This window comes from Talpa occidentalis, unplaced genomic scaffold, assembly GCF_014898055.3.
Source record: "Talpa occidentalis isolate TD23 unplaced genomic scaffold, MPIMG_talOcc4v2.1 talOcc4.17, whole genome shotgun sequence".
Classification (NCBI taxonomy): Eukaryota; Metazoa; Chordata; class Mammalia; order Eulipotyphla; family Talpidae; genus Talpa; species Talpa occidentalis.
Window position 1 is genome coordinate 13,593,111 of NW_023601754.1, and position 23,153 is coordinate 13,616,263.

At 38.9% G+C, this 23,153-nt stretch overlaps 1 protein-coding gene across 5 annotated transcripts in view; it reads left to right on the forward strand.

Annotated features, from left to right (window-relative positions):
* Window positions 1-23,153, forward strand: part of CNTNAP4 (contactin associated protein family member 4) — a 271,211-nt gene that overhangs the window by 143,218 nt on the left and 104,840 nt on the right. For all 5 annotated transcript variants that reach the window (XM_054697006.1, XM_037516186.2, XM_037516184.2 and 2 more), the window contains one exon: window positions 12,709-12,856. In XM_054697006.1, the coding sequence (XP_054552981.1) occupies window positions 12,709-12,856 (148 nt within the window). The remainder of the gene's footprint in view (window positions 1-12,708; window positions 12,857-23,153) is intronic.

Genomic DNA, 23,153 nt, shown 5'->3' on the forward strand with positions numbered 1-23,153 from the left:
TTTTACATGGAGGTCTGCTTTCTTCCTGGAATTCATTTCTGCATGTGATTTAAGATAGTGATCAACCTTCCATTAAAAATATTTTTATTTTACTGTTTTTTCCACTGTGAGTATTGATTTGCCCCAACAATGTGCTTTTAAAAGAGGTGGGATGTTTTTCTGAACTTCTCAGCATTGTAAATATTGTCAACAATCCACTCTCTGTATACATTGAGTTTGTTTCTGGTGTATCTGTCCTCTTCCATTTGCCTAGCTGACATTCTTTCATGGGGGGAGGTTTCACATTAGAAGAGTTGATAGCCAATAAAGAAAATCCTTCAGCTTTGTTTTTCTTCAAAAGTATCTTGGCTGCTTCCTGTCTCTTTATTTTTTGCTGACGGTATATGACAGTTCTTATTGTTCCACACCCTTGCCAGTATTGGTGTTGTCCGTGTTCTAGATTTGGGCCTTTCTAATGGTTAGGTAAATTCAATTATATTTACATATAGACTTCCATCCATCCAGTAGATTTGTTGAACACATTTATAGATTTAAAATATTTTTCTATATGTGCAATCAATGAATAATTAGTTTCATTTCTGCCTTTCCTATCCTTATTACAGCTAAATGTTTTTCTTACATTATTTCACTATCTAGAATATTCATGACATGTTGAATGAAAGGGTCTAGAAAACATGTTTTGCAACCTCGCAGCAGCTCTCAATACTTCCCATTACATGTGCTGCTTGCTGTAACATCTTTGTAGGTATCCTTTACAGATTCAGGAATTCCTACTTGGTTATACATTTTAATCATGTTTTGATGTTGAATTTAATCAAATGTTATTGTTTCATCTGTTTAGAAGATCTTTTCCCCTTCAGCTTGATTAATTTGAATGGTTTTAAAAATTAAACAATCCAGGTATTCCTGGAATAAACTTGATTGAAATATAATCTATTACTTTTTATGTATCTCTATATTCTGGAATAATTTTGCAACAATTTTTAAAGGATTATTAGATTCATGTTTTTGAATACAATTGTTTATTTTCCTTCTTGCAAGTTCCTCATCAGATTTCGATACCAGGGTTGGCTGGCCCCACAAAACAGGTTGGGAAACCATCTATTTTTGACTTTGTGAAGATGCTTACATAAGACTGGCAGTATTTTGTCCTTCAGTGTTTAGAAGAATTCACCACGAAAGACATAGGGGTCTGGAATTTTCTTCTAGGGAATGTTTTTAAATTGTCACTTTAATTTCTTTAGTAGATAAGCAACTCAGCTTTTCTGTGTCTCCTGTGTTTTGGTTAGCTGGTGTTTGCTTGCAGTCTTTCACTTCACCAAATTTTCAAAATTATTGGCATAAATTTTTCAAATATCCTTTACTGTCATTTTTATGTATATAGGTTCATAGTGAGATGCCCTTGCATTCCTGATGCTGGTTATGTGTATCCTTTTTTTCCTTTTCCCTGGCCAGTCTAACCTGGGTTTCATTAATTCATCTGTCCATTCAAAACCTTATTTTTTATCCTACACTTCTGTTTCCTTCTTGATTCTAGTTGGCTCTATTCCCCCCTGGTGTTCTAACATCCATTCTTTGCACATTTGCCTTCAGCTTTTCTTCTTTTGATGTCCTTGTGCTAGTGGCTTCTCTTCCACTTGTGACAGTGAAAATGTGGCTCTTCCCTCAACTTTTTTTCTGAACAGCATGACTAAAGATTCATGAACTTTAGCGAGCCTTTCAAGGAATCAACTTTTGGTTTGCTTGTTGTTTTGTTTTTTTTTTAAGATTTGTTTATTCATACAAGAACTGGGGTACAGGCCAGATGCACAGGAGGGTGAGAGGATTCACCAGAGACAGAGAGGGGGCCAGAACAGGAAGACTGAGTGAAATACACTGCTGAGGGGAGCAGCGGGTGGCAGGAGAGGTCTGCGCGCCTTGCGGGACCCTCCTCTAGTGGCTGGGGAGCAACCGGGGATTGAACCAGTGCTGCCGAGGCTGTGGGCAGCTTTGCATCAACCCAGCGCTCAACCGCTGCGCCACCGGGGAGGCTCTGTGCTTTTATTTTTATTATTTCTTTTCTTCTACTTAATATAAACTTAAGTTGCTCTGTATTTTCTTCTTTCCTAAGTTGGAAACTTACATTATTTATTTAGATCTTTGCTTTTTGCTAGTATATGCATGCAGTGCTGTCAGTGCTATTATATCCTACAGAATTCGACAAATTGTGTTTTCAGTTAGATAGATCAATTTTTAAGAATTTCACTTGAGACTTCTGCTTTAGCAATTGGGTTATTTCCAAGCATTTTGGGGCCTTCTAGCTATCTTTCTGTTACTAATTTAATTCCATCATTCTCATTTAATTCTGTTGTTACCACGAGCATCCTCTGTGTGATTTATTTTCTTATGACCTTGTGAGGTATATTTTAGGGTCCATAATTCAGACTGTCTGGGTGGATGTTTCATATGAGCTTGAGAAGACTATTGTTGTTTTTGGACGGAATATTTAAAATGTCAATTCAATTTATTTGAGTCATAGTGATATACAAGTTTATTCTTACTTTTTTCCCTGCCTTTTTGACATGTCAGTTACCCACTATAATAATGAATTGGTCTATTTCTTCTGGCAGTTTTGGCAGTTTTTGCCTCCTTTATTTTGATTCTCTGTTGTTAGGTGTTTACACATAGAGGATTATTACACCATCTTGGAAAATTGATCACTTTGTTATTACACAGTGTTCTTATTTATCTCTGATAATCCTCCTTGTTCTGCAGGCTGTTTTGTCTGAAATTAATATAGCTACTCCAGCTCTCTTTAGATTAATGTTAGAGTTAATGTAGAATGCAAAATGGAAACCAAACTGGAAAATTCCCTGAGCAGACAAAATAGTTTAAGCTGTGTAAGCAGAAATAGGTCTAGATTATTTCATGAACATAAATGAAACTTATCTTTGGTTATTTCTTGTAAATGCCTCTACTAATTATAAAAGAAACATAAATTATCATTCTACAAACAGTATTAGATAAACACTTTTTCCAATCCCCTGCCATCTGGAAACCTCCTTGATTGTAAAGGTTAGCAGTATCCTCATTTTAACTTTCTAGGTCATTCTGTCATGGCATGCCTCTGGGCATCTTACTGGTTTTGAGTTTGAAAGCTCCCAGTTCAAGAACTGACTCTTGCATAATAGACTCTCATCACTTAGTTTTATTAATCTGTTGGTTTTAATTTAGTTATTTCTGGATTTTTGACATTAATGCAGAATATCTTTCTCTATACCTTCACTTTTAATATAGCTTAGACTTTTATATTTAAGTATATTTCTTACCTACAACATATTGTTGGGTTTTCCTATTCTTTATCCTCTGCTGATCTCTGTCTTTAAATGGCATATTTAGATCATTCACTTTTTAAGTGATTTGTCATACCTGGATGGCTATCTACCTTGCTGGTAACCATATTCTATTTTTTGCATTTGTCTTTTGTTTCTGGCTCCCTGTTTTACTTGATTTTATCTGATCCTTTATCTGATTTTAACTGAAGGATTTCAGTGATTCCACTTTACCATGTCTCTTGTATTGATCATACATTTTAGTGTCTACTCTTAACTAATTGAAATCAATCTTCAAATAACATGATAATACTTGATAAGAAGTGCAGAGTATTCCTTATTCACCCCTCCCACCCCTTGAGACTGTACTGTCATTTATTTAATTTATCCATTTGCTGTAATCACCCAATACATTGTTACTTTTACTTCTTTACAGTTATCTTGAGACTAAGATCAAGAATAAAGGAATTGTTTTATCTTAACTCCTTTTATTCCTTCTCAAATGCTTCTCCTTTTTCTCTCCTTTTTTCTGTGTAGGCCCAAGTTTTGAGCTATGTCATTTTCCTTTTTCTAAAGAACATCTTTGAAATGTCCCTTGCAGAGCAGAACTCATAGCAATGAGTTTGGTGACATTTTGTCTGAGAAAGTCTTCATTTCTCTTTTATTTTCCCAGAATAATTTCCTTGGATATAAAACTCAAGGTTTATTTTTCCTTTTCCCAAGATTTTCAATATATTACCCCTCTCGTTTTGCTTACATGTCTTCTGATGAGAAGTCAAGTTCAATTATTTTTCATGTTTCTCTACAGGATAGGTATCTCTTTTTCTCAGACTAATTACAAAATACTCTTTTTTTTTTTTTTGTAATTTGAATAGAGTATAACTGTGTATATTTCAGTTTGACTTCTAACCTGCTTATTATCCTTTGACCTTACTGGAATTATACTTTATTATTCATTGTTTATTTTGGGAAGTTAATTGGCCATAATTATTTAAAAAATTTCTTCTGCTCCCATTTCTGCTCACCTCCTGGTATTCCTTTTAGGCACATTACAAGTAACCTTGCAGTTCTTAGATATTCTTGTGCTTTTTTGCCCTCCTTTGCATCATAGTTTGGGAAGTTTTTCTTTTCTTGACACTCACTTGACTGTGTTGAATCTATTCACATGCCCATGCCCACACAGTCTTCTGTTACAGTGTTTCTGGTTTCTGGTATTTCCCTTTGGTTCTTTGCTAGAATTTTCACCCCTCTGCTGACATTGCCCATCCGTTCTTACACGTGGTCCACTGTCCCCTTTAGAATCCTTAGCATAGCAGTCTTAGTTGTTTTAAACTCCTGCTCTGATAATTCCAGCATCTGTGACAATATGTGAATCTAATTCTGATGATTGTTTTGTTTCTGTACACTTTGGCATGCCTCACATTTTTTCTTGAAATCCGGACATGTTGTAGCTAGTAATGGGAATGTATATAAATAGGTTTTTTGTGTGTGTGCGTGTGTGTGAGGACTTATATTAATCTGGCCAGGAACTGGGCAGTCACTGATGTTTAGTACAGGTGAAAGACTTCAGACTCATCTAGTATCCTGGGTTCTCCTCTTCTGTTAACTTTGGATCTTCTTTAGCGATGATCTATATTTTGTCATTCTTTCAGCAGTTATCCAGTATTATATTGGACACCTACTGCTCGAGTGAGGGCATTGTATAAGATTTCAGTTACATGCCATGTGTTTAGAGGGACACTGCCTTGGAGCTGTGGCATGCACAGTGTTTCTCAGCTTGTTCCCTTGCACCCCATTTTCCCATCTACTGAGTTTTCAATTCATATTCTTGAATCCCGGGCTCCTGTGGACTTTTTACTTTAGTAGGACAGGAAGGCCAGGGCAGCTAGAATGAGGGGAATGTCTCCCTACTGCCTAATGCTGTGCAAAGCCATCCCCGGGACAGTGACCTTTGCTTTGGAGAACACCAGCCTGTCTCCCAGCGGTCGCCTTCTCCTCTGCCTGACAGAGCCAGGAGGGGATCCCCTGATCTTCACAGGGGGCATGGATACCCCAAAATGTGGGGCCTGCTAAGGCTGTTCCTGACGAGCTGCTCACCCCCAAGCTAGCCTCCATCAGCTCAGCAACACTGCCATCTCATTTCTTGTCATTTAGGGCACTCAATGCTAGGTGGACAGGTCTGGGCACTGACTCCTTTTGGCTCATCTCCCTTTCTAGATTCCATGGCAGTGGTTTGCTGTGTGTGTTCATCAGCTCGAGATGCTGTAAGAAAATGCCACATACATTGTGCAAAAATGAAAAGTGATGTAAGAATTATATAAAATAAAATATTAAGAAAAAAGAAAATGCCACAAACCAGTGACTTAAGCAACAGACATTTACTTCTCCCATTTCTGGGCATGCCAGAGTGAGGTGCCCACGGAGTCAGCTCCTGGTGAGGGGCCTTCTCACTGTATGAGCTCTGGACTCTTTTCCTCTCAGAGAGGCACTCATTCCACCATGGGCTCCGCCCTGGTGACTTCATCTAGACCTCCCAGAGACCCACGTCGAAACACCATCTCCTGGTTAAAGGCTCTGGCTTAGGAATTTTGGAGAGACACGTTTCAGTCCCTTCAGTTTTCTAATGGGGCTAAGAAAAGTGATTGATTTTCATTTTGTCCAGCTTTCTTGTTTCTAGAGTAGAGAGATGATTTATAAGCTCTTTAAATACAGAGCTGATGCCTTTCCTATCAACTGACATGTATGTGATTTCAAGACTAAGCATTCCCTTTAAGAACAGTGTTTGCTCCTACTTTATTTCTTTGTGTTTAGGACATTATATGAAAAACTTTATGAAATAGCGAACAGATAATTTAAGACCTAGAAGGGTACCTTTCTACAGAGTGAAATTGCATTTACTTCTGCAGGAAACAAAGAATACTAGAAATCTCGGACCACTTTCATTCCATTTCACAGACTGACAGGATGGGAAGCAGACTTTTAATCTCTGTGAGTTGTCTGTCTCTGACTTACTCTTTATTCTAAGTTGCAGACCCTCAGTGTTCTGACACAAAACCTGTAGAAATTTACAGGAGATTCCCATCCTTCAGGGGTCTAGAAATAAAATGTTGCCCCTATCCCTGTGAAGTTGTCTGGAGAGCTGTCTGGGTTCTCATTTTCTCCTCAGGAATCCTTTAGTTGCTGGTAAAAAGGAAAGGGCCTTAATGGTAGGACCCATCTCTTTGGGTTTTCTTCTCCCAGATCTTGGACACTTTCCTCCTCCATATTTCATTTCATATGGTTTTCCTAGCAGGAGGATTAGGGAGTTTTTCCCAGTCTATCACCACCATGATTATTTTTTAGTGAAAACTTATTTTCCATCTCATAATAATTTTAGTTCATATAAATTTCAATTTAGTGAGCTGTCCTTGAGTCTTCCATCAAACGATGGATTGCTCTGTCTCAAAATAGTTAAGGGCTGCAGTGAAGGTTGTGCCTGTCAGGTGCCTTTCCTTTCTTGATCTTTCTATCTTGGGAATCCTAAAGAATGTATTTGACAACTTTGTTTCTCCACAGATTGTAATATAATGACTGGTACATGGGACCTGTTAATAATTTGTTATTCCTTCAAATAAATATTTTGAAGATAATGTACATTTTCTGAGAGCAATGGTTGAAACGCCCTTGATATTAATAAAATTCTATACTCTTATTTTGAAAATTGAGATTTATTACATACACAAAGCAAGATGTAACTTTATAGTTTGGTCATCTGTACTCACCCCCAACTTGAAATGAACTCTAGTACACAGTTACCATGCCTTGCTCAGCGTGCCTTAAGGCTATTCTTTTTTACTTTTTTTTTTTTTTTTTATAGAGGCATGCTTTATTTATTTGTTTGTTTGTTTGTTTTGTTTATACATGCACTGGGTACAGTCAGAAGCGCGGGAGGGTGAGAGAATTCACCAGAGCCAGAGCGGGGAGCAGAGCAGGCAGAAGGAGCAAAGTACACTGCTGAGGGGAGCAGCGGGCGGCAGGAGAGGTCTGCGCGCCATGTGGGACCCTCCTCCAGTGGCCGGGGAGCAGCCGGGGATCGAACCGGCACCACAGAGGCTGCGGGCAGCTTCGCAACCCAGTGCTCAACCGCTGCGCCACCGGGGAGGCCCATTAAGGCTATTCTTATGTTAGTATATTTCCTGCTTTTCAGTAGTTCTTAGTTTTCGTTGGTTCTTAGTTTTCTTTTGTGTTTTCTAGACTGAGAGTCTCTTGGGAGGGTCACTGGTAAAGATTTAAGACTAACATCATAAAATAGAGAGCTGATTTCCACTAGGCAGCATGCTGCTGGGATAGGGTTAGTGTCTACCTGTTGACTGTCCAAAAAGTCCGTACTTGGATCCAGGTCATGGGTATGTCATTTGTGTTCTCATTGTAAGAGAGTTCAGGGACTTCCATCTTCACCTATCTGTTGTACTGAATCTCTGCTGGCATTGCTGTCTGTTTTGGTGGGAGTTGGACCAACTTAGGTGTAATTACAGTCTGCTCTATAGCCGCACAGAACTGGCCCCATGTCTCTGATTTACTACGTCGGAGCTTGGATCCTCTTATGAACTGCCATATGGACATCTCCCTTTATGTCTCTTGGCTTTCATAGATGAGTTACTCAGTTCATATTTGAAAAAGAAATTAATGCTATTATACCTCCTCATAAACTTTCAAGTCACTAATGGAAATATTTAAAATCCTGTGAAAAACTTTAATTCATTAACTCCATAAATAATCTTGGTTAGAATACATTTCTAAATAAGCTATGAACACCTCATTGAGTTTGCAAATCACCAAGTTGAAAAGAAAAGTACAATTAAAGCTTTTTGATTTTTATCGCATAAGCCTCATCACCTTAACTTATTTGTCGATATTTCATGTATGTGCTGATGTAATGGCAGCTTCCTTTATATTTTGTCTGTTAGGAGGTTGCCATTCACATACAAGCATCCTGTTAAGAAATGAACATTTATCTTATATTTCTATTCTACTACAAAAATATCGAGAAAATGTAAATTTTAATAGAACAATCTTTCTGTTTATAAAGTCAACTAGTAGTGCTGTGTCCCAGTTCAGCAATAATCTAAGTTGTATTACTCTCAAATGTGTCAAAGATTTTAAATATAAATTAGGAGAAAAATGGAAAAAAGCCTCAAATAAAATATCAAGTTTCCTCTAGGGTGAATTGTTTGTTTTCATGTTCTGTTAGAATGAGGCCTTTTGATGGTTTAGCTAAATTATGGGCTTTGGAGTTCGAAAAGTCTGGAATTAAATGCTTACTCTGCCACTTTCTAGCTGTGTGGCTTTAGGCACATAACCTCTATAATTTTCATTATCCTCAGTTTTACAGTAGCTACAGAAATGACAACTTCACAGGGTTGATGCAAATATTAAAGCTACTCAATACATTTCTGCTGTGTCTGACGCTGAGGCAAAGCCCCTCACAGAGAAGACATTTAGGTTGCTAATGTAGAACACGTTTGCCACTTATTACCCTATTTGGAAGTTAGCCCTCGTGGGCCCTTCTCCTAAAATTTGTTCTTTCTCTAAAAGTTTTGATATGACATAGTGGGGGAAGAAGTATAAGAATGTTCAGACACACAGCACAAATGACCTTGACATGCTTTAGAAATACATATTCCAAGATCTCACCTGCAGATTTAGTGTAGGAGATACAGGAACTCGCTATCTGTATTTCTTATCAGTACCGTAGGCAAACCTTATATACACTAATGTTCAAAATCTATGATGTAAGGGAATACATAAACAGTAACAAAGCATTTTCTTTTTAAAAGACAGATATTTAAATCCATGCATTCCTTTGTGAGTTGTTATGGCTTCAAAATAAATCTTCATGGCAAATTGAGGAACATCTCCTAGGTAAAGGAAATACATTTGAAATTGTTGTATGCATTAGACTTTTCATTTATAAAGTAACAAAGCACCAATTCCAGGCCTCATTCACAAATATTCTGAAAAAATCCAGTTACCAAAGCAGAGTTTTGGTTATCTTATATATCAATAAAATTTCACCAAACGGTGCAAGGTAATAAACTGTTATTTTTCATTTAGATATCTAATTAATAGTAATTGTGGATATTTTCCCAGTGACCTTGATATTAAAATTGATTTGCTCAGAGTGCTACTAAATGATGTTTCTACTCTGTCACTCTGTCACAATGATATTCTGTCACTCGGCACAATTTCTGTGTCTACAGCTTACTTTCTTTTACCGATTATTATAAAATTGATAGATACTCATTTAAAAAATGTCTGAAATATGCTGAGTGAAAGTCCATATTCCCTACCTCACAATTTCCTATACCCTTTGTAAGAAATAACTGCTGACAACATTTGAAGTTGCCAAGATATTTTTATTACTAAGTATCTTAATATTTCTTCTCTGTGTTCCCACATTCAAATAACTCGTAAATTGATCAGGTAAATTGTGAAAAGTTCCTATTCCACTTGCCTGTTGCCACTGCTACTGTACATCTTTCTTCCCCATCCCATAAGATGCTGAGGTCATTGTCATGGCATCTATCTAAAACCATGAATTTACATTAATTTTGGAAAATGTGAGATATTTTAGAGGGTTATCTAATTCATCATCTAGCTGTTCACTGCAAGAAATCTCAATTAAGAATTATATTAGCCTGCCAGTGGCACCCAGGAAGACAGAATTAGAAGTATGAGAAGCTCTGATTAGAATTGAATGTCTACCAACCCTGGATGTGCATCAGCCTGATTTGGAATGTGTGTAAAGATAGACAAACTGACAAACAGGAAGACTCTCTCTCTGTTTCTCTCTCCCTCACTCCCTCCCCAATGCTCAGGATTTAAGCACTGTGCATTTTAACCTATATTTCAAGTTTGGGAAGCATCGCCCTAAATGAAATGAGTGCCCTGCATCAGACATTGTAAAGAATGTTTGGATAAAGCCACATCAGATTTTCAGGCAAATGTTTATGGATTTTGATAGAAATGGAGACCATGGTGTTGTAGAGTAGAGTGGGGCTGGGGATTGGGTAGAATAATGTGGAATATAGTTAACCTTTCTTACACAAGCCTTCTGTATGAAATTTCAACCAGTGGAATCAGATGGAACTATAGAAAGGTCTGGATATCAGAATCCACATATCTGTGGAACTAGGTGCTGTTCTCTTTTATGTTTATTAGCCAAGATGTGGGCCTAATATGTTTGAATCAGCCTGGATAGCTCCTCCTGTTATGGAATCACTGGGCACATTTGCACATCTGCACTTGGCAAACTCAGAGATACTGGGACTGAGAAACCTGCTAACTTTGTAGTGTTTTGTTTTTAGCTGGGCCTTTCATACACATCCAACATGTATTGCATTGAGGAAATTCCTTGAACCAAGTCATGTTCTCGATACTGTGGTTGGATTGCATAGTATCTATTGTGCTTTAGTGGAGCTTGTCTTCTGGCAAGATAAAATAAATAATTGAAAAAAACATAGGGAAAAAATAAAACTCAATAATGAGTGACATGAAGAAAATAAAACAGGCAGATGTGATGAGAAGGGCCAGGTACACCTCTTTGCAAAGAACCCGTCTAGGGTGATACTATTGCGGCCAAGTCCTGAAATGACAAGTGGAGCTGGTTGTGCAAGTGTAGCTGGGGTGAGGAAACCAGAGCAGGAGGAACAGCTGGTGCAAAGGCCCTTAGCAGGACTGAGCTTGACTTAGGGAATGAGGATGTCCAGTAAGGCGGGAGCACCCTAGGGGACATTGCCAACCACCGAGTATGTCTGATAAGGAGACTGGATTTTGTTTGAATTGGTGAAGGAAGATGTGGGGTGAGATGGTTGAATTTGTCTTTAACAATCTTCCTATTGCTCCGAGGGAAAAAGATGAGGGATGGGGAGCGGGGTGATGACAGGGTCAGAAGAATAAAACAGACAGTAAGAGTCACTGAGTGGTGCTGGCCAGGCAATGCTTCATTGAGCAGTGGTCATAGATAAAGTGAAGAGTGACCCCCAGATTTTGGATATAATTTGAAGATATCATCAGAGAGTTCAACTGCTTGTGAGTGTGAGCCTGAGTATTGAGCGCCTGGGATACTGGGAGCAGGGAGAGAGAGCCGATGAAGAGAGACATCAAATCAAATTAATTTGACTATGAAACACCCAATCTTTTTAAAAAATGTCTTTGAAAAGATTTTGGTAAATGCTGGTAAAGGGATATTTGCCTTTGCCGTGTGTAATCTACGTGAGATTGACCTTATTTGCTGATCCCGTCCTGGTGAGGGCGCTGACCATGAGCCTGAATAGATTGTAGCATCATCATCCCCCATTTTGTTCCTCCATATGCTGTTGAGCAGGAGAAAGGAGGAAAGAGAAGGAAGAAGATACTGGAAAAGATGGAGGCAGAATGGAAGGCGGAAAGGAGGGGAAGAGGAAATGAAACTTAAATATAAATTGTATAAACTGTGGAGAACAACTTCTGCTTCATTTAACTTTTTCACATGTGAGGCCTTACCTCACGTCATTTAGGAGAAAATAACTGCTTAGCTGTTAGGTGGGACTATCGTGTGTGGGTTTTGCAGGTGAGCTCTGTTAGGTAAGATGCACTTGATATTGTGGAGGGAACATGGCTCCTGATCTTACCTTGTAATAGTTTTGCAAAAGCCAGAAGTTTCCCCCCGACCTTTCTGATCTTTAATTTCCTCTTTTTTACCGGACTCTGCTAGTTCCCAAAGTCTTTCTTGCTTTCAAACTCCAGATGAGTCTGTAAGTCTAATTACAGTTCTTTCCAAATTATTACCCCTTCCAATTTCCCTGAGCAATTTTTAATGTGTGTATCCTGCAGTTCCATGAAGTTTAACAGTCTGTTATTGGAGTGTAGTTCAGATTAAAATGTTGATGATACTTTTGTTGGGGTTAACGAGTAAAGTGAGAAAGTGAAACAGCAGAAATGTCATAACTTTTTCACTCATCAGCTATCTGAGCAACTTTGCTGAATCAGATCTGCAATGTTGGAAATTTTTTCTCAATTGTTTATGCTATTCACGGTGTTAGCTTTTACGTTTGATCTGCAGTTTATAGAAACAAATTTTAGGGAGGGTATTATAGTTGAGAGCTGGCTTAATGGGGATGATGGGCTTTAAACCCTTGACATAAAGGGCTCTTCATATAAAGAATATGTATTCTCTTACTATAAAGAAAGGCTTAAGCTATCGTAACTTTGGTGAATGGAGAGATGTTACAACATAACTGTTAATATGATTGTCTTAAAGAAGGTAGCCATTTTTATCGTAAAAAAGCCAATGAGACATTGCACATCACCATTACAGGAGACAGGTGATATGGATGTTCTCCAGATGTATTGATTCCTTCTTTCCCTTTTCTTCCAGGGTTTTTCTGGAAATGCAAATGCAGATAGTGTTGTGTACTGTAGACTCCAGCCTTCGATCAAAGCCAGGTTTCTACGCTTCATCCCCGTAGAGTGGAACCCCAAGGGCAGAATTGGAATGCGGATCGAGGCGTTTGGATGTGCTTATAGTAAGTGTTTGTTTACCCAACACACTGAAATAGGTATCAAAGGAGATGTTTTAAAAGCCAAACTGCACACTCAAACAGACGTACAGCTATGTAAAGATAGACAAAAACGGGAGTGACTTTTTGTGGAAAGACTTTTGTGTCCACCCATACCTGCCAATATTGACTTTCAGTGTTCAGCTTTTGTAGTTTGAGTCAGAAATAGAAGATTTTACAAATTGGTCGATAGAAAGATAGGTAGAGACAGATGTTTATAGACACAGGTGAGTGCATTTATACAAAGTGAATGTCATTGTTGAGATCTTAACTTTAAAATGAGAGCCTTCCCTCTGTGGACTCTACTTGATGAGGTTTCATTTAGGTACCCAGAATTTAATAAAAGAGACAGTGTACCATTTGGTGTAATCAATCATGTCTCATGAGACCAAAGACTATTTTTCTCCCTAGCCTAAAATAATATGCCATGTAACTAACTTATAAATATGCTATGCCCTCAGCATAAATTAATAGAAAAAGTAAAGAGCTCTGCCAACATATAAAGTGCGTTTGAAACACTTTCACATAAAAAAGATAGAAACCACAGATTTCACTTAGCCCCTGCTTAATGAAGTGTTTTATTATATCTTTTTGTGGGGAAGGGACGTAAGAGTTATTGATAGCACACCTCAAACCACACTATCCTGTTAGATGCTCTTTTATTATAAAATGATGAGTTTGTTAATATGATGTACAATTATCAGATGAGCAGTCTGAGGTTTGAAGAGTTTAGTAATTTGCTCAGTGTCTCCCAGCTAGTACACGGAAGACTCTGGTAAGGAAAAGAACTCTGGGTCGTTCAGATGCTCTTCATCATCATTCCTTAGCAGAGCTTTATTTTTTAGCCACGAAAGCTCTTTTCATGCATTTTTACCACTTTGTGATGTAGGTGAAGTTAGGTTTTGGTTCACTTCAATTACATAAAAAAAGGTGTGTCAGATGAAGGGAGGCAAGTTGTTGACATAGTGTACTCTGGGTCAGACAGAGAAAGTGTGTGATGCGCGCAGCACAGGTCCCCAGTGACCTCGGCTCCCACGGCCCACCTCCACCAGGAGCATAATTGACAAACCTTCTCTTCCTACTCAGGCCTAATGAACAAAAGTGCTATTGTTAATAGTATTCGTTTTTCTGAGGAAGCTGAAGCTTAGTCAACGTAACTTATCACAGGTAGGAAATGGCAAGCTGGTTTGAGCCACATCTGCCAGAATACAGACCCGCCTCACACTCACGCTGCTTCAGGTCCTGAAGGGAGATGAGCCGGGGCAGCTGACTTCTCCCCCTCTGCCACCCTTACCACTGACTTTCTTGACTTTAGCCGGGGAAAGCTCTTCCTGTTCTGTGCTAGCCCCTCCCTCCACACAGTCACACTTAACTAAACTCATCCTTTGAAAGGAACATCCCGTGCACATTTGATGCAGGACCGTCAGCCTTACCTGTGGGTAAATCATAGAGTCTAGCAAAGTCCTTGCCACGTGATGAACCCTTAGCAAAATAGACTCCAAAATGCTTCATATCTAAGTTACATTCTCAACTTCTTAGAACAACCACCTTGCAAAATATTTGTCAGGGCATAATAATAGCTAAGAGCCACTGAGCATTTAGTCTGTGTCAGATGCAGTTTTATAAACATTCACATTTCATTCTCAAAATCACCCATCTAATAGGGTCTTGGAAATATTAGGCAGTTTGACCCCCAGCACACGCCTAATACACATTTTCTCTAGAATGTAAATTCAGCACTTATTGAACAAGACATTGTTGCTGTTGTGCAGAAGCTAAAGCCCCACACATGATGTCCCCTGGGAAGGGATGCTGGGGATCAGCTCCTTTGAGGTCTCTGCTGTCCTATATTTGAGGACAACTCAAATCTCCCCCCATATTTGTTGATCTGTTGCCTTGTGGAACTTTGTTTTTACTGTGACTTCATTTTCTCTCTCTCTCTACACACCATCGTGTGTGTAGCCTTCTTTTTCCTGATCCCGCAGTTGAAGACATGTTGGGGACCAACATGATTTTAAACTCAAACATAACACATCTGGCAAATGATAAAATAGAAGTCAATGTAAAATGCGTAATTTTGGATAAAAGAGAAAAAAGATAAACCTACTAGAAAAATACTGTCATAGATTACCTAAAAATAACACTGAAATGACTTGGATATGAGCACTTTGGGGGAATGTGTTTGATCAAATTGAATTTAATTCCTCAATTACATCTTAGTCATACTCACATTCTCCCCCTATTCATGGCCTCAGCCTCACTGAATATTACTTAGCTAGAGCATGGTGCAATATAGCCATCATTTGTGGAACAGCTAATAGTGTCAGAGACTATTGTTTATTGGTGTTTTCTGATTAGTCCTAACAACACAGTGGGTAGGTGCTTGAATGTTAATGCTCCATTCAGGAGCAAGAGTTGATGAGAAGAATTGTCTGCTGAATGAAACCTAAGACTTGCATGAGCCAGGTTGTCTGGCACGGCAATACTTGAGGCCACACCTTCCCTGCCCTCAGAAGGGAGAGCTGCAGGAACTTCCAACACAGGAATCCAGCAGCAGTTCTGCTGGATTTGAGTAGCCCAGACCCAAGATCACGCTGGATTTTCTCCAGATATAGAAGGTCATTCTCCCACAATTCCTGTAGAGAGGAAAGTGGTGTTGGGGAGTGGGCAGACTGTCTCCCTGAATCACAGTCCTGGGACACTGGCCATGCTAGCAAGCAAGGGCACTTCCTGTGAGTTTGAGGAAGCCTGGAGAACTGCACGGCCCCACGAGCCCCTTTGTCTACACCAAGTTAATGTGATGTGGGTGAGCATTGCCTGAGCCACCCACACTGGTGTGGTATAGACCAGGGTGCGTCAAGTCTCCTGACATGGAGCATTGGGAACCGAACAAAATTAAGAACTTTGCCCAGGATTACACAGTCTGTGTTAGAGCTAAGATTTAAAATCCTGTTCATCACTTTCCAGACTCGTTGCTCCTGATGACTATATGAATCATACATGTATTCTCCATTTAAGTATTTATTGATGCTTACTGAAAGAGAATCTGTGAGAAATTAGGCACAGAGAGAAATTCTAAAGTAATATGTACTTTCTTAATAATAGTGGGAATGTGCAAACTCATAAAAATGGCAAAAACTCAGTGCAGAATATTAAGCATGAATGCAGGGTGTGAAGAATAAAGTGATGGATAAGTTGATATTAGTCTAAGAAAGTTGATAGCAATAGGTTTTGAAACTAAAGTGCAGGTATTTTCACACAGCAGGATAGTTCAAATAAGAGAAGGGCTGTGCCCCAATCAAGCAGAGGTATTGGGATTATCTGGAGGCACAGTCTGTCTTTCATCAGGCTGACTCTCACTGAAATGAGGGGCATGGGTTGGAGGCAGCAGCTCACTCCAGAGGTCTGTGACCTGGTCTGTACAAGTGGCAATGAAGCCTCCAGCTAGAGCAGAGGATTCTTTTGACTCGAATCAGATTCAGAATACACCGACGATAATTGAGTCAACAGAGCTTAGTGATGTGCCGGAAAGAGACCCGGAGGTATCAGAGTTGAACGCTGTTTGGAAGGCGGTGTCATTTACTGTGAAGTTCCAGAAGGGAATAGAAGAGAGAATTAATTCCATTGTTGACTCACTGAATTCAGATACCTGTAAAATACGGAAGGTTTGCAAGTCGGAACCCTCTGGGTTGAGGACATAGAATTGAAACCTGTGTAAATATCATTATTGTGATTAAATCATAACATTACTACTGATTGCACTTCTGTTATAGTAAAGCACACTTTTATGGTAAAAGATATGTTTGAACAACTCATGTCTTTGGAAAGCAGAAATGCATTTCAGCATAATCAAAGCAGGGCTTTTATGCTGTTTTTTAGGTAGTGTGCATGTTCAATGTCACCCCCCCCCACCTCCTCACCCAGTGCGTAGTATATGTGTTGACTGAGGATATAGATGCAGGTGGTCTTGTGAATATTTCAGGGAAAGTGGCCATTGTGAGAACCACACACAGTTTTATTGCCCTCTCTCCCAGAGAGTTAGAGCAATAACTTGTTATGAAGGAGCATCAAGTGAATGGAAAATCCATATCAAAGAGCGTGCTCTACTTTTATGTTGGTCCACTTGAAGTTGTTTCTTGAGTAATGAGAGAAGTAGAAACTAAATCTCACGGGTTCAGCGTGAAGTATACATTTCAGATGTCTTGGGCATAGCCCCTTGGAACATGTTTATAGATCTGGACATCCAGAGAAGAAATGTATGTAAGGGTGTACTTGTGAAAGAAAGAAAAGAGAAAGAATATGTTTGGTGATAGGGAAATACTTGCTACTTACTGAGTGTCCCAAAGAATAGAACCAATGTAAGCAAAGGCAGAGGAAAGAAAATAACTGAGAGCAATATGTCTTGAGTTGTCCATAGAAAGTGGCAATTAAGCCACAGGAGATAATGTTCTTTAATTGTGGATGAATTGCTGAGGCAATTGCCCTTAGTATAAATACTAAGTTCTTTTTCCATAGTTTTTGTGTCAACATCTTCATCTTGCAATCCCTGGTCTTCCTTTACTCACCCTCAACGGAAAAAGAACGCCCAGCTGCCCAGCCACCCTGAAGCAATTTCACTTTCTTTGACGTGGCTGCATGATTTCATATTTCAAGACATAGCGTCTTCACACCATGTCTAAGGCAGGCATCACACACTCAGCCTTCGTTCTACCACCTAGATAATTTTTCTATTCATTGTCTTTTCTTGGTATAGAAATCACTGTTTGTGACAACTTCTCTGACACCCGCATTTGGGTCAGGGGACATTTCCTCCTGCCAGGGTAGAGCTGTGCTGCTCCTGTCAGGCACACGTTATGCCATATTATAATGGGAAGTTCCTTTTTGTTATTCATTTTCTGGAGAGATGAGTGACTCAAAGGAGAAAGGAGGTAGCTTGGTGAGCTTGGGGAAGGCTTTTTCCATCACCTAAGAAGCATATTCAGCCTGTCAAAGAACATGCATAGAACACAGGGAGAACGGGGTGAGAACACTCCAAGAGAAAAAAATGTACAGAAATGGGGAGGGAGCACTGTGGGCCATGGTGGAGGACCGTGGGGGCTTTGGTGGTAGGTGTGGTATGGTAATAACACCTCAAGGGGGAGAGCCTTCCTAAATAACATTGTAAACCAATGTTACCTCAGTAAAAATAAAATGAGAAAAATGAAATAAAAGAGAAAACAATAAGGAGGAAAAAATGTATAGACATTTTGGACTGTTGTGCTTATTTGCTCAAGTGCAGACTGTTTAAGGGAAAATTATGGGATTCTGTTTAATCCATGATGATAAGTCAGTGTTATTAGACTCATGTTAGCTTTCTAAAAATAAGATGAGCACTTTAGAATGTCTAAAATAGCAATATAATTTTTTGAACATTGGGAAGTCAAAACTACTTTTATCTCTAGACTTCAGTTTAGAAAACATAAGTAGGAAATACAAGAAAGTAGCATGAGCAGTGTAATTATTCACACGAGTGAAAAAAAAAAAACACTGAGAAAATAAGATAAATAGTGTATTTAGGATGCTGATCTCATACCACTTGTCTGGTTATGGGAAAAATGGAAAGTAGTAAGTTATAAATATACTATAAGGAATATAGTTTTAATTAAGCAACTCTTACATGCTAAATTCTAGAAGCTTGACCAAGCTGAGTTTACAATCCCTCCTTTCAAGTTGTCTATCAGTTACTTCTATAGCTGGAGAATCCTATTTTATGTCAGAGTTTGAAAAGGTGATGGATTCTGGTTAGCCTAAAATCAAAGAAGATAAATGTTTATTCTTTGCAAACTTTATAGTCTTGAGATTTTATCTTAGTTTATTTTAGTCTTAAGACTTTAATTTGCTACATGACATTCACAGCAGTATGGATGGAGCTAGAAAGGATTATGCTCAGTGAAATCAGCCAGAAGGAAAAAGAAAAATATCAGATGGTTTCATTTATGGGAGGAATATAGGGGAACCAAATAAGGGATCAGAAAAAAAATACAAAAACAAAGTTAACAGGCAACTATAAATCAGAGACATTCTGCAAGAGAGGAGGAGGGATAGGGGTCCAAACAGGGGAGGGAAAAGCACAAGGGACTATGGTGATGGTGCAAAGGTGAATTGGTGGTGGGAATTTTATGGGGACTACACCTGAGAGGAAAAAGTAAACGTTGTATAAAAATGAACAACGGTGTAAATATATATATAAATTATAAAATGATTTTAATTTGATGATAGGTGAAATCATATTAAAATTAAAATAAGGTGTTAGCTATTATAATACCCCAAATAAGGATGAAAACCCAGCAGGATTATGTGGGAAATCAGAGCCAAATGAGGAGGCTTTCACTGTCATAAAGGAAAATCTCGTGGTATCAACGAGCATAGTAACTACAGTTTTGAAGCATGTTTAATATACTTATGTAAATGGGCTCATGATGATACTTTAAAAAGACCTCATTGGTCAAGAGATAGATATGTGGTTTTGAGAAGCCAACTCATTGTTTTGAAATTTAGTAAGTGAAGGGAAAACCTCAAGCAGTGATCCTACTTTTCTCATGTAGTCTGTATCTCCAGGTAACCATGTAGAAGATGAGAAGGAATTTCCCTTAAACTTATATTCCAGATAATTAAATAAAGCAGGAATAAATCAAATTAATGTGTGCCTATTTTGCAGTACTAAACCAGTTAATGGATCAAGTCAATTATTATGAGGGACCACATAGAGTCAGTTTGCTTTTTGGTACTAATCATAGCAGAATAACTTTTATTGAACTATTTTGCTTCCCATATCAATTATAATTGCTGAATTATATATTTGTTTTACATATAATAAAATATATATGTTGTATATGAGTAACACAGTGATATATATTAAGTTTCTATGTAGATACATATTTTTAAACTGCTTCAGGATTCTGAAGTTCCACTCAAAAAAGATAGAAATTTGAGAAGACTTGGTTCTTGAGAGAAGGAAAGTAAAGTACTAGAGACCCACATTTTAATTGACTTTTCCAAAGAACACATTCCAATGTGCAGGGCATTGCAATGCTGCAGCAGAAAATAGCCAGATTTTACTAAGCTGAGAAGACAGCAATCAGAGTTCAAGGTTGCAGAGTGACTAGAAATTTAGGTAGAATAGACATGGAGAACTTCAGCTCCTGCATATAAATTCCTCTTCAATTCTTGGCTGTTTCCTGAAATTCATGTGCCCAACATGAGACACTGAGGAGCCTGGGTGAAGGCAGGAGCAAGGAGATTAAAGTCATAAAGATTTCAGCATCTGCCACCTTTGGAGTTCAAGTCCTGCCTATTTAGAGGGACTTGTGAAACATTTTGGGCTTTTAACCAAAAAGCCAGAAGGGCATTGCCTTGGCAGTATAAACCATATCTGAGGACCCGTTGTTATGTTCTGGGGCGAAGAATGAAACCTAAGTCAACCTATCCCAGCAAAACTGGAACTACATCATTCAGTTCCCTGTGCATCTCTTCCTCTTACTTTCTGCCATCACCATCCATCCCTCCTCAATCTCTCCTACCTTCCCAACTCTCCTAACCTCCCTTATTTTTCTCATCTTCCTTCCTTCCTCCATCTTTCTTGCTTGACCCTAAGACATTGATCTAGGTCGTCATCTGCTCAACTGAAGCATCTCCTCCTCCTTGTATAAGAGTCCCTTATTGACAGCCTAACTTACCTCTTTCTGTTCAAAGCTCTCCTACAACCCTTGATGCTCCACAGTCAACTTTCCAATACATGCGTCCTCCTGGGATGAGTCTCTGAAGTCTTCCCTTCAGATTGGAGACTCCATGAGGACAGAATGTGTTCATGGTTGCACCTCCAGCTCCTGTGGCAGGAGTTGGCACAAGCACTGTTCAGTCACTGTTTATTCAATGGATGAATTAGGACAAACAACTGATTAGCTATGATATAAACAAATAAATGAATAAACATATAGATATCCCAAATGTATGGCACGCGCACAGTAGCAGTTGGTTACTCTGAGATGCACACAGATAATTCCAGCTGTTATTAATACTGAAATGATGACAACATCATATAAAATAATGAATGTCAAGGCATTCTGATACTTCCATTTGAAATCCACTGATTCTTTGTGGGGTTGGAGAGGTTGGGATTATTCTGTACCAACTCTAGAAAGGAAACTGAGAATCAGCATTTAAGCGACTTCTGAGAAGATATACAGGTTACAAATAAACATTAAGAACAGAAATGCAACTTATATCCTCCAGTGACACACTCAAGTGTCCTTGATAGAGTCAGTGTGGCCAATTTCAAATCTATTTGAAAGGTTAGCGTAGATTGATATTTACGTGGCAGTGATCAGGTTTTTTCTCATAACCTCCTGCTGCGTCATGACTGACCTTAGCTCAGGCTATTTAAAGCCAAGACATGCAGTCACCTTTCCCCTGTGGCTAGATGAGCAGTTCATCCTGTGCCTCCTTCCTTTGTACTGAATTAAATTTAGTTGTTTTAAACTTAAGAGTCCCTTAAATCATTCTCTGTTCTTTTACACTACTATGCAAAAATAGTACGACTTATTTCCTGTTGATTTCTCAAGTGCATGGTCTCTCCTGGCCATCTCTTTCAAACCCAGTTCAGTAATGCAGATCTCAAGTGCCAGTACATCATGGTGTGGCTTTCGTATTTCACTATGGAACAGTGTAATAGCGACTCGGTTTGATTTATGTTCATAGAAATCAAAATTGGATCTCTGTTGGTTTCATAATTCAGAGGAAATAATTTTCAAATAAAGAAACAGGATGATCCGTGTTTAAAGCTAACATCAGGTTTAGCCAAGAACAGTATGAGCCATAGCTCCCGTTCAGTGGGAACCCTCTTAACCAACCTCTATTTAATTTTGGGGTGATTCCCAAGTCATTTATAGGCAATGACTCTTGCATCATTTTCAAAATTCTTTCATGATCTTCCAATAACATCACTTTTGTCGGGATTTGTTCTCCAGTTCATGCATTTTCTGTTCCAGTTTTTCTCTTCAACGTTTCTTAGTCAACTGACCACATCAGTCCTGCGATGATTAATAGCTTAACTCATCAATCAGTTTCTCTCTGGAACATCTTTCAGAGTCAAATCCCAACTACCTCCACAAGATTCAGCAGGTATAACCTGTGGCATAAATAAATAAAACATTCATTTTCCATGGTACAATTCTGCATGCAATTTAGAGTCTTCATTCTCAGAGAATGGTTTCTGAACCTAGTTGTTCCTCTTGTCACATATCCCATGCAGTGGTCTGCTTCTGGATCACTCAAAACTGGTCTTCCTCAGAGTTTGGCATTTGAAGGACATGAGGCAGAGCTCAGGATGTAGGATATTGGTAGAGATCCTGAGATTCTCCTCAGCTCATCTTAAAACAACTGCACCACAGAACTCAATTGAAGAAACCAGGCTCTTTTATACGTTTTCCTTAGTAATCAACTTGTGGGGTGGGACGACATTGCCTTATTGAATGGTATCCTCTTATAATGTGAGAAACTGTAAAACTTCAGGAGCAGGGCCAGGGTACAGGGGTGAGTGGAAGATACTGGGTCAAATGGAAGGTTTCTTTCTTTCTATGAATGTCTTAAAATTTATTTTTTATTTATTTTATTACATCATTGTTCTCCCCTCAGGCATAGTCCCTTGTGCTCTACCTGCCCCTCTTCAAATTCCCCTGCCTCTCCATCCCTTGCTATTTGCCTCGGGTGTGTGGTCAGCTTGCAAATTTTGTCCTTTTTTCGTGACGCTTTGGTTTTCCCATGCTCCACCTTTAAGGGAAACCTTTCCATATTTTTCTTTTTCCTTCTGACTTATTTCACTTAGCCTGATCCCTTCCAGCTCCATCCTTGTTGCTGGAAATAGCAAGAGTTTATCTTTTTTGATCACTGAGTAGTATTCCTGTGTGTGTGTGTGTGTGTGTGTGTGTGTGTGTGTGTGTCACATCTTGATCTTCTCATTGATTTGGGGACATTTAGGTTTCCATACCTTAGCCATTGCAAGTAGTGCTGCAGAAAACATGGCTGCTTTCCTTTTGAATGAGTGTTTTTGTGTCCTCCAGGTAGATTCCTAGGAGTGGAATCTCTGGATCATAAAGTAGATCCATTTTTTTAGTGTTTTGTCAAGTGGAAGATATTATAATGAAGAATGTTTGTAGGCAAAATTTGCGGAGTGGAGCTGCTGGCTGCTGAGAAAGGTAAAGCTCTTCTGCTGTTCAGTGGACATGCT